Source organism: Oryzias latipes, chromosome 5, assembly GCF_053564925.1.
Source record: "Oryzias latipes strain Hd-rR chromosome 5, Olatipes_Hd-rR_3.1".
NCBI classification, from domain to species: domain Eukaryota; kingdom Metazoa; phylum Chordata; class Actinopteri; order Beloniformes; family Adrianichthyidae; genus Oryzias; species Oryzias latipes.
Window position 1 is genome coordinate 10,108,798 of NC_136241.1, and position 17,119 is coordinate 10,125,916.

The 17,119-nt window shown below is 41.8% G+C and overlaps 2 protein-coding genes across 3 annotated transcripts in view; both read right to left on the bottom strand.

Annotated features, from left to right (window-relative positions):
• Positions 1-4,510: 4,510 nt before the first annotated feature.
• LOC110015071 (uncharacterized) lies at positions 4,511-7,132 on the bottom strand. Its single transcript, XM_020702988.3, has 4 exons — positions 6,929-7,132; positions 5,045-6,001; positions 4,742-4,851; positions 4,511-4,629 (listed from the first exon to the last, which is right to left on the bottom strand). The coding sequence occupies exons 1-3, from the start codon at positions 7,002-7,004 to the stop codon at positions 4,748-4,750; spliced, it is 1,137 nt and encodes a 378-aa protein (XP_020558647.2). The 5' UTR covers positions 7,005-7,132; the 3' UTR covers positions 4,511-4,629; positions 4,742-4,747.
• Positions 7,133-11,315: 4,183 nt separating this feature from the next.
• The window catches only part of foxj3 (forkhead box J3), an 84,462-nt gene continuing 78,658 nt past the window's right edge, over positions 11,316-17,119 (bottom strand). For both annotated transcript variants that reach the window (XM_023954861.2, XM_078947054.1), the window contains 3 exons: positions 16,780-16,971; positions 16,545-16,643; positions 11,316-16,441 (listed from right to left, as the gene is read on the bottom strand). In XM_023954861.2, coding sequence (XP_023810629.1) covers positions 16,320-16,441; positions 16,545-16,643; positions 16,780-16,971 — 413 coding nt within the window. In that variant the 3' untranslated portion in view covers positions 11,316-16,319. The remainder of the gene's footprint in view (positions 16,442-16,544; positions 16,644-16,779; positions 16,972-17,119) is intronic.

Below are 17,119 nucleotides of genomic sequence, written 5' to 3' on the forward strand. Positions count from 1 at the left end.
ACACTCACACCTAGGGATTGACCTATGAAGCATGTTTTTGGACAGTGGGAAGAAGCCGGACACCCCAGAGAAAACCCACCCATGCACGGGGAGAACATGCAAACTCTACACAGAAAGGTCCACCATTGATGTTCTGGTTCAAGTCCCCCAGCAAAGGACTTGAACCGGAGGCCTTCTTGCTGTGAGGCAATAGTGCTAACCACTGTGCCACCGTGCATGTAAATTTACATCAATATTCATATTTCTATATTTGTTCCTAAAGTCCTTTATGTTTGGACAGAAAGGAGCTTTTTGTTTGTGCATGTCTAATAAATAATAAAAATACAGTTTCCGCTGAAATTATATGATGAATAAAATTAGTAAAATAAATGTGTTTTTTTTAATAAATAAACATTTGTATATTTTATTTTGTATTGATTCATAGATTTTTCTAAAATATACATTTTAGTGGCAATATAGGTAAAGCACGCCGAGTTGTCTGCAAGGTTTTCTGATGTGCAGACGATCTGAAATTTTCTTATCAAACAGCAACGTTTCAGAAGCACTCTGATGATCTTTGAGTCCGTTTATAAGTCTGCTCTGACCTTTCTACTCTGGTGGTTAATGAGTGATCTGCAGGCCTCTGCTCTGCTCTGAAGAAGAGCTCTTATTGTGGTTTTTCAGATCATGTGTGCTTCCCTGAAAGGGCTTTTCTCTCAACCGCATATCCTGTTCTTTCCTGTGGTTCTTGGTGGAGATGATGTGGCACCATTTGCTGCATTTGTGTAAGCCACACACTGCAAAAACAATATGTCAAAAATTCCCACCCCATTGGCAGATTAATTTTAAAGAAAAAAAAGGACTGCCAATAAATAGTCTTACCAAGATTTCTTATTTTAAGAAAACAATTCTAGTCACTTAGATATTTTTTTCTCAAACTAAGAATATTTTTCTATTGAAAAGAGAATTTTCCTTGCAAGACAGAAAATAAGAAATATTTTCTTACATCAAAGTTTTTCTTCAGATTCAGTTTTTGCCGTGCAGAAGCAGTTTTCACATGTCTGCTTCCTAATGTTTATCCATAAGGAGCATTGGGAACAAGAGTAATTCAGGAAAGCCCTCATCATCTGTGTTTTAGGTTAACTGTAAAATACAAATTTACTAAGTTTCATTTTAAGTTCATAAATGTAAGGCTGGAAGGTGGAATTCTTCAACAAATACTCTTACATGGTGACTAAAATCCCCTTAAGGAGCCTATACCATGCAAAATCAATATTGGGATTTTTTTTATAATGTTTATTCCTCACGAGAAGAAACCCTAAAGTGGTATTTTGATGCATTCACGCATTTCTGAGTATTCCTCTAAAAGCCTGCACTCTGAGCACTAGCCCCTCCCAATCCACCAAAACGAGTGGGTTCTCACATTGTGATGTTACTAAGTGAGGAACAGCCCCTTCCAGGAAGAGTTTGTGCTGCAAGCACAACCCCCAGGCTAGCACACACACTCACATTTTCTCTGCTGAGCTAGCGGTGATCTGCAAAAACAATTTCCTTTTATATAAACACAATGCACGTCCATCTTTGCAGAAGTTTGGATGCTGTTTGTTTTCGTGGGCGAGATGCAGAAACGCTGCAGAGGCCGACTCTACGTTGACGCCATGAAATGGGTGGCAACCACAAGGAGCAAAAGGCGGAGCCTTAGAGATTGAGTGGTCTTCTTTCCGGGTAGGAAAATTCATTCATCTTCTATTCTGTTTTATCGGGGCTGCTGGAGCCTATCCCGGCCACTTGCGGGTGAAGGTAGAATGAAGCATGAAACATGAAGCATGTTTTTGGACAGTGGGAGGAAGCCGGAGTCCCCGGACAGAACCCACTCGTGTAAAGGGAGAATGTGCAAACTCCACACAGAAAAGTCACCCATTGGTTTTCCATCGTGCAGCCCTGGGTAGGAAAATAGGCCGTGAAAATAACTCATATTTAATGAGAAAATGTGTTATTTTGTGTGCCAAAGGTAATATACTATCATACACATGAACATTGCTTTCCACTAAAAAGCTTAAGAATAACACGATATAGGTCCTTTGAAATGGAAAATGTAAATGAAAAAATCAGTCAATTAACAAACTGTTTTTTTATTTTAGTTTTTAGTGAAATGTCTGATAAAATCATTAAAAAAATAAAACTAAAGAAACAAGCTTGGACAAAAGTGAGGGTGCTTATTTAACCTTTTTAGACAAAGAGTGCGATCAGATAATCTCAATAAGTGTCAGTCAGATTTCTGCACCTGCCATCAACTACAAAGGTTTTTTTCCTGACAGCATGTTTCAGCTCCTTCTATCAGAATGATCTCATTTTGCTCTTAGACTTTCCTGCTGGTAGACTGAGACAAAGCTTTCTAGAACATATGACTCCATATTGCGTTGATGGTCCTGACATTTTCATCACATCTGCACAGATGTCTGTCATGGCCAAGCCTCCTTCATGTTTCACAGTAGGACGGTCGTCTTTTCTTTTCTTCAGTTTCGCATCTTTAAACACAGAGCTGATGTTCCCAAAAAGATTTTCTCCTTGAAGTTTTGTGGTTGGTGGATACGCAGCGTGACAAATTCCAGTCGGGATTTTTTATAAGAATTGATTTCTATGGTGTTGTCCTCTTTGGTTGTCTCCTATGAAGTCCTCTCTGGCTCCATTAAAGACAAATGTAGTTCAACTTTGCAGTTGACCTTTTAAGTATTTGGAGGTTGTTCCAGGAGGCTTTGTTCCCATATGTACGTTCTTATAAACTTTGTGGAACGACAAACTGCTTAATGTTCTTTACCTTTAATGCTTTTTCTTTGCAATCTACTGAGACAACTCTGTCCTTCCTTACCTGTGGTCCGTATTCAGTGTGGTACACTCCACACGACCAAACAGCGTGGCTTTCCTTTGAACAGACACTTGCATGGATCCAAAAAAAAGAAAAAAAATATCCAATTGCGTTTTCTTGGTAGAGTAATTCGATGTTTTTGAAAAATCTGCTCTTAAAGCAAAGCTCTAGCATTACGTCAGTTAATGCTTGAGCGTTAAAGGGACAGTTAAAGGGTTGGATAGTAAGTGTCATGAATTCTACCTTTCACTTGTTCAGTTATTTCTAATGACACCATCATGTGTAACAAAGTCTCCAATCAACCTAAAAGGAGCCATGTTATACAGCTGTGAGAATAAGTGGGACCCATTTGGGTTTTGAACCAGAAACCTTTGTGCTGACAGGGCTGACCTCTCCACTGGGATGCAGCCTAAGATTGATTTTTCACTTTTTAATGGACAAAAGCTGCATCACAACACCTAAACACATCAAGAAAGCCTTATTCTAAATGTAAAGTGAAAATACTTTTAATTACAACAACAGAACTGCTCAAAACCTGTCAACCTTCTTACTGAAAGCGGTCATGTGACATCCTTGTGTTATTCTATGAGCAACTGGTTTGGCTAGAATGCAGGTGACAGCAGGTTATGTATATGACCGCTAGAGGGCTCTGTTCTCCTTGAAATCAACACTGTCAAGCTGTTGGGACATTTCTGAGTTAGAATTTTGTGCTTCTGAATTCTGCTCCAGGCCTGCAAATCCTGACATTTACATTTCTATACATTTGGTCATTTATAATTAGAATCAATTCAGGCATCCACATGTAGGTGATCCGCTTCTATTGGTCACTTAGTGAATAAAGGATACAAACAAAATGTTAAAGTCTAGAGCAGGGGTGCCTAAATCCAGGCCTCGAGGGCCGGCCTCCTGCTGGTTTTACAGAAATCCTGTCTCATCTGCTGATGATTACCTGGATCAGGCGTGTTTAGCCAATAAGGATCTTCAATGGCAGCTCGGTTAGAAAACATGTAGGACATCGGCCCCTCGAGGCCTGGATTTGGGCACCCCGGGTCTAGAGCAACTGCTGCTGATAAGTGAGTGGCACCTTGTGTGAGCAAAAACCCTGGTTTTTGGAAATCAACGTGTAACAGTGTGAAGTTAAACACTTTTACAACTTTATTTGGAACACGGCGTCCTCTCACCTCCCTCAAATATTTCCTGCGCACAGGCCGAGCTGGTGCTAAAACATACCAGAGTGTGACTGACACAGCTGCGGTCCTCTCCGCCTCGCGCCGCCTAGAAGAGGACGTAAGGCGATACGCCCACATGCTCATACACAACATGCGAAACATGTGGGGCAAGCGTGTGCATGTAAAGGTGTACATACTGTCCCCAAATCCAACATTCATGGCTTCAAAAAGTGAAAAGTGAGCTAATATACCAAAAAAAAGTCCCCTTGAATTATGAAACCAATATTGACATTTCTCAGAAATCTTCATATAAAGCATAAATTGGTGAATTCATAAGTCTCATGAAGCCCTTTTTAAGTTCATAACTACTGTACATACATTTCATGCAGAGTGCATCAATGCCAGGTTGAATATTTGCAGAAAAATGGTGCTCATGCTTTAAAGACGGACTCAATTTTGGACGTCAGATTCTTCAAGTGGATGACAACCCCCCCCCCCCCCCCACTCCATTTCCACTGCTGTCAATCTATGGAAAATCCCACATATATGCTGCTTCATACTTCCCAGAAGTTGGAGAGAAAAAAATCCGATCCGGTGAAGCTTCTACCTTCACACCTGTAGCCAGAGTGAGAACAAATCAGAGAAATAAATGCTTCTAGTGCTCATTTACGCTTTTTATGCTTGGAATGATCTCCAGCGGGTTGTGATAAATGTCGACTGTACTCACACGTCTTCACCGTAGTTTCTTTGATATCTTTATCCCAACAAATCCGATGAGAATGAAGGATACCAGGGTGATGAGCGCTGCCCCTATTATGGCTCCTCTGTTCACCTGGGCTGAGAAACCAACGATAACGTTGAGAGTTTTTCAATGTTATCATATTTTCTCACAACCATATCTTAGATAGCGTGAATGTGGCACGCAACGGTTAGCAGCTGCAGGTTTTTTGGAACAACAAGACATTTTACAATGTTGTAAAATGTGGCGTAAAAGAAGTAGTTTGACAGAAGTTCAGTGATGGATTCTTACCCTGTGATTCACCTCGCACTGATGAAACTGGAGCTTTAAAATCCCGTCTGTGCAGCTGATTGCTGCTCTGTACTGCCACATAAATACTATCAGCTTCAGATGCAGCTGCATCTGCTGCTGCAGTGGATGGGCTTTCTTTGTCAGAGTCCTCTTTAGCTGCAACACTGTCCTCCTTTTCATCTGCGTCCTCCATGGGAACTTTGACGACAACATCTGCTGGAGAAGGGTCTTCTAGACTTGCCGCCTTAGAAACATTGAAAAGAGGGACCACTTCTGCAGAAAGATCTGCATCAAACTCTTGATTTTCTTCTTCTGTTTGCAGAGGACGTCCAGGGGTTTGGTCCTCTGCGTTCACCTCCAGGCCAGTGGAAACAGGACCTATCTTGGCTGCCTTTTCCGGTGATTCTTCTTCTGCAGCCAGTTCCATGTGACGCACCTTCTCGTTCTCTGAATCAACAAAGTTAGCTTCTGTTTGGATTGGCAGAGCGTCTTGATCAGCAGTGAGGTCTTCCTCAGGGATCACAGGTTCTGATGGATCTGGATCCTCCTCTGGTTTTCCCTCATTGATTTCCAAAAACACATTAGGGAATTTGTCTTCTTCTTCCTCCAAATCCAAGTCAGGTTCATCAAACTTGACATTTATCTGTATTTTTCCGTCTTCTGAAGCTTCCTGTGTTGAAGCTGAAGCCACATGGTTTGGTTCTGCAGAAGCAGGTCGTTCTGAAAGCTCACTCTCTCCTAGAGCAACACCCCCGTTTGCCTCAAACATTCCTGTGGACGAAACCAAAGCAGGTTCCTCTGGAAAATGGCAGACGGTGGTCAGAGGTTTGTTTGGACATGGAGCTGCATTCTCAGCTGGAATGGGTTTCTCCTCGTCCGAATCTGTCTTTTCCACTGATACGTGTTCATCTGGAAACGGGTCCTGAACAAACGGGAATGATTGAGGGCCTTCAGCAGCTGCAACACACATTTAAAGACACGTTCAATCTTTTTCTACTGACTGAATAGATTCAACATCCCATCCTGGAGCCTTCTCCACATTTACCCGGAAAACTCAGCTATCCTGCATCACCAAACAAGTCAGTAAAATCACAGGTTTGGAGAACAAGGCCACCGTGATCCCGGCACACTTTTCCCATCTGCTGTTTCCAAATTTTTGTGTAACTTCCATGAGAAAGAAGAGGCAAAGTCCCACAGGCCAGGAAACACATCCACTAAAAAACTTCTTTGTCCTCCACCTCATGAGCACACCACATTTGAAGGTTTTCATTTTCTTTGACTGATATTTTTTTTGTCTTATATATGTTGAATTTTGCTCTTGTGAATGCACTAAAGTCTTGTATTAAAATTGATTCTTATCTCAGCCAGACAAGGAAAAAAAGAACATTTTTATCTATTCTTTGGGAGATCCATGTAGTGGCAAACTCTTCTCCCAGAAAAGACTCTTCCCTTTAAAATGGTGCAGCATTACGATCCAGCTGAGAGGTTTAAACTTGACGAGGCGGACACAAAGTTCAGCAGAGGAACTGGCTGTGCTCCTAAATCACTTTGTCACATCTGAACACTCTGACACTGGAGTCTGGCTTTTCACTTTCAGAGGGACCAAGGTCTCTGCGAAAGCTCACTACAATCGCATCTTAACTGCCTTGTCTGGTTTCAATTCTGCTCACAACCTTCTGAAACCAATTAGAGCAGCTCATTGCTCATCCCGTAGAGGTAAATTGTAAAAATATAAAAATAAAAGATATATTCCATTTATTTTACAAAGGAATCATTTCTTATTTCGTGAAATTGCTATATTATCTTTTGTGTCCTTATCAAGTAAATCGTCATCCCAGTTCAGATGGTAAAAGCTGATCAGTTTAGTGAGCATGCACTGCTTACTGATGGGTGCAGAGGCGTACAGCTGACTGTTCAGCAGCAGCAGCAGCAGCAGCAGCAAAGCAGAAGCTCCAAACATCCTGTCCAGATCCTCAAGAACGTTCTCAGCTGGATCCCAGTCAAACTAACTTCACTACAGCGTTCCCTGGGAACTCCCTCATGGGTAGGGATGGGTTTGGGCTCTGTGAGGTCTGTGACAGACCTCCTGAAACGCGACACTTGTTCCCGATGGCAGGAACAAACATCTGTGCTCTCTTTAGAAGCATCCCAAAGAAGAAAGTATGATTCTGTCACTTTAGGAGTATCAGTGCAAAAAATACCCGCAGCAATCCTGGACTACAACAGCCAAGCTTATTCATTCATTTCTAAACCCCTTTTGTCCCTTTCGGGGTCACGGGGCTGCCGGATGGCGAAGGCAGGGGCAAGCATCATGCAGTTTTCGTAATTCTTCACATACTCAAAAACTTACCAAAAATTTTCACCTAGTAACCTAGTTCCAGGTGAAAATGAATTTTCACCTGGTACTTGGTTACTAGTACTACAAGGAGTAGCAGTAGTAATTTAGTGTTGAAGCTGAAACAGGAGTAACATGGTGTTTTATTTCATCTACTAATGAAACCAAAACACACTTGTTGGGGTCGTGCAAAGGAAGTTTGAAATTAGTAAGAGACGGCCACAGGATCTACGGCTTGGCGGCCATTTTGTGGCAAAGTGAAAAAATTTGGGGATTTTTCACATTTCCCCACTTCTTATTCTTTCGCTTTTTCTCTTCAAGGGTCGCCACAGCGAATCAGCTTCCTTCTTCTACATCCTCCACTCCAACACCAGCTGCCTTCATGTTTTCATTCACCGCATCCATAAACCTCCTCTTTGGTCGTCCTCCAGACCTCTTGCCTGGCAGCTCCAGACTCCGCTTCCTTATACCAATGATGCCGTCTCTCCTCTGGCCATGTCCCAACCATCTCAGTCTGGCCTCTGACTTTATCTCCAAAACCTCTAACATGTGCCGTCCCGTCCCACTGTGTCCTCATTCCTGATGCATCCTGGTCACTTCCAGAGAGAACCTCAGCATCTTCATCTCTGCTACCTCCTTTTCCTCAGTGCCACTGTCTCTAGGCCAAACAACATGCTGGTCTCACCACAGTTTTTTGCACCTTTCCTTTCATTTGAGCTGAAACTCTTCTATCACAGCTGACACTTTTCTCCGCCCATTCCAACCTGCCTGCACTCGTTTCTTCACTTCTTTTCCACTCTCTCCATTCCTCCATACTGTTAACCATAGATACTTCAAATCCTCCACCGTCTTTATCTCTTCTCCCTGTAGCCTCTCATTCCCACACATGTACTCCATCTTCCTGCGACAAACCTTCATTCTTCTCCATTCCAGAGCAAAAAACCTCCATCTCTCTGGCTTTTCCTCCACAATATGTGAAAAGAAAACCTTTGTTTAAGCTAATCTTCATACACTGACCAAAAATATAAATGCAACACTTTTGTTATTGCTCCCATTTTTTATGGTATGAACTCAAAGATGTGAAACATTTTCCACATCCACAAAATAACCAGTTCTCTGAAACATTGTTCACAAATCTGTCTAAATCTGTGATAGTGAGCACTTCTCCTTTGCCATGACAATCCATCCCACCTCACAGGTGTGCCATATCAAGATGCTGATTAGACAGCGTGATTATTGCACAGGTGTGCCTTAGACTGGCCACAAGAAAAGGCCAATCTGAAATCTTCACTTTTGTTTTATTGAGGGGGTCAGGGGACTCAGACAACCAGTTAGTATCTGGTGTGACCACCATTTGCCTCATGAAGTGCGACACATCTTCTTCACATAGAGTTGATCAGGTTGTCTATTGTGGCCTGTGGAATGTTCTTTAATGGCTGTGCGAAGTTGCTGGATATTGGCAGGAACTGGAACACGCTGTCGTATACGCCGATCCAGAGCATCCCAAACATGCTCAATGGGTGACATGTCCAGTGAGTATGCTGGCCATGCAAGAACTGGGATGTTTTCAGCTTCCAAGAATTGTGTACAGATCCTTGCAACATGGGGTCGTGCATTATCATGCTGCAACATGAGGTGATGTTGTTGGATGTACGGCACAACAATGGGCCCCAGGATCTCGTCACGGTATCTCTGTGCATTCAAAATGCAATGCAATGAAATGCACCTGTGTTCTTCGCCCATAACATACTGTATGCCTGCCCATACCATAACCCCACCACCGCCATGGGTTACTCGATCCACAACATTGACATCAGGAAACCGCTCACCCACACGACGCCACACACACTGTCTGCCATCTGCCCTGAACAGTGTAAACCGGGATTCATCCGTGAAGAGAACACCTCTCCAGCGTGCCAGACGCCATCGCATGTGAGCATTTGCCCACTCAAGTCGGTTACGACGACGAACTGGAGTGAGGTCGAGACCACGATGAGGACGACGAGCATGCAGATGAGCTTCCCTGAGACGGTTTCTGACAGTTTGTGCAGAAATTCTGTGGTTATGCAAACCGATTGTTTCAGCAGCTGTCCGAGTGGCTGGTTTCAGACGATCTTGGAGGTGGACATGCTGGATGTGGAGGTCTTGGGCTGGTGTGGTTACACGTGGTCTGCGGTTGTGAGGCCGGTTGGATGTGCTGCCAAATTCTCGGAAACGCCTTTGGAGACGGCTTATGGTGGAGAAATTGACATTCAATTCCCTAGCAACAGCTCTGGTGGACATTCCTGCTATCAGCATGCCAATTGCATGCTCCCTCAAAACTTGCGACATCTGTGGCATTGTGCTGTGTGATACAACTGAAGATTTCAGAGTGGCCTTTTCTTGTGGCCAGTCTAAGGCACACCTGTGCAATAATCATGCTGTCTAATCAGCATCTTGATATGGCACACCTGTGAGGTGGGATGGATTGTCTTGGCAAAGGAGAAGTGCTCACTATCACAGATTTAGACAGATTTGTGAACAATATTTCAGAGAACTGGTTATTTTGTGGATGTGGAAAATGTTTCACATCTTTGAGTTCATACCATAAAAAATGGGAGCAATAACAAAAGTGTTGCGTTTATATTTTTGGTCAGTGTAATATTTCACACACCTGCCACCAGCTTAAGTCTACAACCACAACCAAGGTTTTGTTGACCTGTGACCTCTTGAAGAGGGCACCATTTAACAGCTCCCCCCCAAGAAAAGAAAAGTCACCTTGAGTACCAACTACACTCCTGCAAAGTGGTTCTATCTAACACCTCCAAACTCTTTGAGCATCATTGGGAAGCTACTTGGGCAAAAAAAAATTAGAACTTGTACTTTTACAACAGCTTTTGCATGGTGAGCTCACAAAAGTGCCGTTCCCCTGTTGCTCACACATTTCTTTTACTGGGATGTTGTGAACATTTAACATAAATCCTTACCTCAAGCTGAACAAAACATTACGACATACTAAACATATATTAGAAATGTAGGCGTGGTTAAAAACAAAAAACAAACAAAAAAAAAACTCATTTTGCCAAGCAAATCCAAAAGCTTACTTTTGCCGATTCTTCTAAAATTACATAGACCTCTTTGTTACCCCTAGGTGCCCAAAACTTAAAATGGTTACTATGGAGATAAAATTAGGAAAAATACCACCATACTTTTTTCATGAATTTATCACCTGTAGCTCCGATGAGGGGAGACCTTTAGCTTTTTTTTGTTCTTTCTTTATGACACACATTTCACATAAGCAAAGGTGGTATTTCTATTAAAATTATCCAAAAACAACCAAAAATCCTTTTTTGTCTAAAAAATATACTTCAAAGAAAAATAAATATTTTCTCAGTAAATTGATTCCATACTAACCAAAATTTTCCCTAAACCCTAATGAAAGCATAATAATTTTTTCTTGAACATCTTAAACATTTCTATCACAGCAAGAAAATACCCATTCTTGGTTGTCAACATATTTGCTTCAGCTGTTCATGGTCGCCGAGACAAGTTAAAGCTCATTTCAAGGTGTGAAATATTTGAATAATCATTAAAGCACCATTGAAATGTTTGAAAAAGACAATAAAAGTCAGCAAAAAGTATTTGTCAGTCACTGATTCTGCAAGTTGTCCCACAAAAAAAAAAAAAAAAGGTTAGAGGTCTGTACTGGTCAGCATAAATACCCTTCAACTGTGAGAGACAGTGTAAAAAAAAAATCCCATTGTCTGATTTTGAATGGTTTTTTTGTATAATAGTGCAGAAAGTTTGATCTCGTCTCACCGAGCTGCTTGTTTTGGGTCGATTGTTCACCTGAACAAGACTGGGATGAATTTGTGCTTTTGTGTTGACTGAATTAAATTTTAAAGAGTATATTTTTCCCTGGAAAAATAAAAGCAGAAACATCACATCATTCCACAGTGAAGTTACCATATTTTATTTCTTTAAGTGCCATTCATGCATATTGGGGAAAGGGGGTGGGGTTGGGCGGTGTATCGACAAGTCTAATAACACGAGTTATTTTACATCACTAAACAATTACAAAGAGTAGCTGTTTCACCTCATCGGACAATGAAAGCAATAAACCGTGCAATAAACAAACTGAAAAAAGGGGGAAAAGTACAAGAAATGACAGACAAAAAAAAGGACAGAAACAAACCAAATACATACTATCAACACTGAAACACTGAATGTAGAACCGTAGTACAGTTTAAAGGTAGTGTCACACAAAAAGCCAACGCATTTTCATCACATATATACACTATAAGATATATACAAACTGTCACCCTCTGATTGGACGATAACAAAATACTCTGTTCCTTTCTCCTTCCTGTTTCATGAAGGAGACCAACATGGAAACCCCATCCTCCCTCCCCAGAATAAAAAACAAGAAGCGGGGATGATTGAAGACTTATGTACAAGCACAGCAGAACACCAGCACTAAAGGAAAAAGGGCCCAATCAGTTGTGGATGTTGGCAGTTCTCCCCCATATGTTGTAACAAGGTTTGATAATTATTCCCCCCCCCCCCCCCCCCCCCAAAAAAAAAAAAGAACAACTATAATAATAATAATCATAATCTCTCTGGCAATTGGAGCTGTAATTAAAAACATACGTTGCAATTTCTGGAAAAACAAAAACTTCCTCAAAGGACAAATCAAAACCTCAGACATGTAAATTGATCCAGTCATCGTCCACGTGGTTCTGCTGAAGCCCGTTTGCCCCGTGAGCCGATGTGCTCAGCGCATAGCAGCTCGCGTGTTCAGTCTTCACCTGGAAGAGCCGAGACACAGCACACGCAAACCAGGATTTTCTCCAGTTCAGCTCAACACACGAGTGGTTCTTCTGGCTGCCTGTTTCAGCTGCAGTCCTGGGGCCTGTCCTCCCCCCACCCCCATAAGAGACAGGCATCGCATAGATCCCGTCTGAGCAACAAAAACAAAAAAACAAAGACAGAAAATCCCGGCAGTTTTGTCAGAAAACTTGAAGCAACGTTGACATCGGTTTGTGAGGCTGCTCTGCAGATATTGTTAGGCATTCGGTAAACAGACAAGTGTGTGTGGCAACAAAGTAGCAAACGTGAGCATAACATGACTGGAAGAAAAAATACGGTTTCATTTAAACTGGAGAACTTGACAATCTAACAGAGGTTCTGGTAGAAATGGAGGGAAAATCAAAACCGGCAGAGGTGTGGTTCTATTATGTTCAAGAAAATAGAGACAAAAAGTGCATTATCAAAAAAAAAAAAAAGAAATACAACTTCACAATCTTTAAAAAAACCCAGAAAAATCTATGATTGTCATGCCAATCCCCATTGATGAAATAGTTTCATTGCAGCTGCTTAAAATAGAGTTTACTTCATTTTTTTTATAAGATCTCCACCTCATTTGTGTCCGTTTAGTTTGATGAAGCCTCAGCACAAAGACTGGAAACTCAAATGAAAAAGATGAAACGGTAAGAAAAAGCAGCTGAATAAATGCAGAAGAAACATTCTGCTTAAAGTTCCTGCTGAAAATAGTACTATTAAACAATTAAAAGGTCATTTTAACAAAGTTTCTCTGCAGCAGCTCAAAGGTGCAGAAAAAATGATATAAAAACACTTTCTTCTATTGAGCTGAGAACCAAAGGAAAAGCCTCTTAGAGCTTTTATTTTGAAAGTTTGGACTTTTTAGTATTAGATGGAAGGTGAGACACAAAGAAAAGGAACTCTTTGATTTGAAGGATGATGAAGAGGAGTCATCATCGACATCTGGACTCCTCCAATTCCAGCCAAACGCCTGATGAGTGGACGCTTTAACGTAATCTCATATCTGCATTTGACATCTGTCCCCCGTCCTTCTGCGGGGACAGGACACACTTTTGCTTCTCAACCGCCTAAAGCTGAGAAAGCTGAGAACATGAACGGCACATCACAGAAAATGTGTAAATGATGAAGCAGTTGGATTGTTAAAAACAGGGGAGTTTATTGTTTCCAGTCTTTATGCTGAGCTTTACTGACTGTTTAGTGGCTGCATCATTAGATCTACCAGCTCAGAGTTTTTTCCTCTTTATTTTGTCATCTGCAAGTCCAAACGCAGGGCAGTACTGACCCTTTAGATAAAGACACACAGTGTCAGAGACGGCCTCAGAGTTAAAGCACTCCGCTTCACTTCTTGGTGTCAACTGGAGTGAAATGACGAAGGTTCAATCTGAGAGGGGATGGATCTAGGAGGTGCTTTGTATCTTCAAGGTGGTGAGGTAAAGACAAACTGCACGTGTGCAAAGCCCCCCCCCCCCTCCAGACAGCATCTCTGAAGGTCAGCACCTGTCTGATTGTGGAGCCACGTGTTCCAGGTGACAGGCGGCTTCTAGAACCGCGGATCTCAACCCAAAACTCCTCCCACCTTTTGTCTCACCGTTCACTTTTGTGCTCATAGAGAGATGATTGCAGCAATAAACTGTGGCCCTATGTTACAACGAAAACACACAATATCTAAAACCAACACACACACACACACACACAAACCGCACGTACTGTATAAGTTCTCAGTTACATTCCGTTGTGAATGTTTGATAAGAAAATAAAAACATTCATCACAACAAAACGTGGGGAAGTCAAAAATAAAAATTCATCGACTTACAAATCAGACGTAGACCCTGTGTGTCCAAATCTCACTTTGATACGCACTGGCTTGTGCCTTTTCACCACTGTTTACAAAAATAAGTGGTATATGTTTATAGATATTGATCATTAAACAAGAGCTGCATTATATTGGTATCTCTTTGAGATGCGTTTCTTTTTTCTGCAGAGTTAATGAATGGAGAAAAGAGTGTGTGCTCATTAAAGCGCTGCTGCTCATTTCTGCAAATAAAAACAAACATTGGGAACCAAATCCATGAGATTTCTCCTGCAGGAAGATGGAATCCTAAAAAAAAATAAAAAAACAGCTCAGAGAAATCTGCACCATTGTAATAAATGCCATGTATGTTCAGACTCCGTTCACTTCTGTTACCTCAGAGGCGTAACAGAGAAAGGTTACGTGTCCGACATCGTAGCGCTTAGAGAAAAACGGGGATTCCAGAAGACAGGATGGAAGAATGAGGCTCTTCAATCTGCTGTGTTCAAGTTTAGAGACACGTTTTTTTCTAATCATTATTATTCTATTTTAATAATGTTTTAATGGTTTAAAATTAACCCCTAAAAGTCTGAATTTGGTTCCAGCTATGAGAACAACAGTTGTGTTTGCGTTCTAAATTCAAGTCATTTTGAAGCTAAAGGTGTTTGATGCATATCTGCATCAATAGGCATCATGAACTAATCAAGCAGCAGTCTGGAAGAGTTCATTTTAGAGGAGGGCTGGGCAGCCCTGTCTGCAGGTGCCATGAATTAACTGTGGTGAATGAATATCGTTTTTCTGTTTGTGTTTTGATTATAGTATTATTGGCGGTAACCACTTGGGGGGTCACATGTTTGTGGGCGGTGACATTAAGCAGCCAACTCACCTGTGGTTTGTCCCCGTGTAAGATGGAAGGGGGGGGGGGTGAGATGGGTTGCTGTATTTTTTTGTTGACCGCTTTTGTGTTTGTTCTTGATTCTTTGCTTTTTTCTCTTTTTTGATCACGTTACAATGAATGGATTTAATGACCTTTTTTCACTATTCAAAGTTCAAAATAGGAAATTCGTGAAGCGTCATGATTTTTTTGAGCGTGTCGTTCACTGACCGGACCCAGCGTCAGCCTCTCAGCGAAACTTTGTTTATGAACTCGCTACACTGTCAAAATACCGAATAAAGTCCATTTTAACTCATGAGTTCAACATTTGACATTCATGATTCTATAAGATCCAAATTATTGTTTTATTTTTTCTAATTTCAATTCATAAAATACTTTTTTGTTCTAAAAAACACTTTTCCATTTAAAGTGAAAAAAAAATACTAACTGCAATTCCAACTCCAAAGAAATTATTCTGAGGGAAATTCGATTTATAAATTTGATATATTGATGATGTATTTTCTAAGTAAAGATCAATTCAACATTGATTTATGGAGAGAGTCAAACATTTAAACCCAGCCCTCGTTACGAGTCATTCTAGTTTGTTTAATGATCAATGAGCTCAAATTGGAGGCGATTTAAAGGGAAAAACCTGCACTATGCTCTCATAGTTACAGCTTGTGACTGATGGAGCAAACATAAATCCAAAGGAGAGCCTCAAACTGCCTCAAACATGAAACCATGAGGACGGAGAGCAGACAGAAGTGGGAACATGAGAAACTGGAGCCTACAGGAAATACTCCCTTGACTGCAAACAACCAATCACATGGTTTGGGTAAACAAACAGATCACTGAACTGTTTGTTGAATATAGAGCCCGATTTAGGACCTAACCCTGTTAACGTCTGTAAACTTGACTTAGTCACCAACTAACCCGTAGCAGATCCTGCTTTCTCCCAATGAGCTTCACACTTATTCATGGAGGTTGACTGTGTTTCCTAAAAAGCAAATGCAAAAAGAGAAATGAAAAGAGAGATAGTCATCCAAGAGGCAGTCGAGACCAATGTTGACACGAGGAAAATGACAAGCTCAAACCACATAACGGTCACAGAGCAGGGGGCTGGGGGAGGGGGGGGGGGGGGGGGGCTGCTGGGGGGTTAAGGGGACGGCTGGCTGAGGAGTGTGTGGTTTGGAGCTGAAACGTCGACAGACGTTTTGAAGCGGCCTCTTACATGTCCAACTAAACATGATTGTCTTCAAAGTGATAATGTCTGGTTTACGCTTTGCTTTTGTAAAATTGTCTGGACTGAAGTTTGCATTTCTCCAAAGTGTATCAAATATTCTTCTGCAAGGAACAGTGGCGTCCTCCACCTCCAGGCTTCCAGCTCCGCCTTGTATCTTCAGGCTTCCACCTCCACCTCCTCTTTTCAACTTGAGACAAAAAAAAAAAAGAGGTTCTAGTAGACAATGGAGTCCCAGTCAAACTCATCAACATCCGGAGCGTCATCAGGTGGCATGCGATGCATCTGGAAGCTTCTGCTAGGCATCATGTGCTGCTGGTTCATCTGTGCATGGTGTCCTGGAGAGAACAGGAGTGTGAATTTGAAGAAGAAAAAAAACAACAACAACAGAACTCGGTATGCCTTGATGCATTTTTTTCCAACAGCCTCCTCTATATTTACCCGTCATAGTGGGTCCTGCGGTGCTCATGGGGGGCATGTGGGGATATCCCGGAGGACCCGTCATGGGCATGTTTGGTTTTGAGCCCACATACAGATTTCCTGGAAAAGAAAATTAATTTTAACCTGCCATAACACATCTATTAAAGTCATAATAAAAAATAAAAAAAGTATTTCAAAACCATCTCAAACACTGGAAGGAAGAATCAAAATAGAACAAAGGTGGTGTGTTATGAACCTGCGTTGAGGTGCTGGCTGGGTTTGTTGGTGTGCATGGAGCCATGGCACACAGGGGGCTGCACTGCCCCCTGCGGCGGGATCACTCCAGTTCGGGTGAAAAACTGGTTGATGGAGGAGCAGAGGTCGGCGATCTGGGTGGGTTCAAGGCACCAGTTGTTCAGATCAGCTTGTCTCATGCTCTCTTTCAACCCTTGGAGACAAGTAAACCATTTCAGCACAACTTTAAAACCGACTGCGTACGTTTCCACGAAACTGCGTAGGTGACAATCAAACGCACACAAATGACAACAGCCAACAGGATGTAAATGCAATAAGTGAGAAATGCATGCACAGCATAA

Bases quoted from the DNA above. Each gene is read 5' to 3' on its own strand.
- LOC110015071 (XM_020702988.3), bottom strand. From the start codon at position 7,004: ATGTTTGGAGCTTCTGCTTTGCTGCTGCTGCTGCTGCTGCTGCTGAAC. The intron at 6,002-6,928 runs GTAAGCAGTGCA...TGTGTGTTGCAG, and splicing joins GTACGCCTCTGCACCCATCA to CTGCTGAAGGCCCTCAATCA. The intron at 4,852-5,044 runs GTAAGAATCCAT...TTGGTTTCTCAG, and splicing joins AGTGCGAGGTGAATCACAGG to CCCAGGTGAACAGAGGAGCC.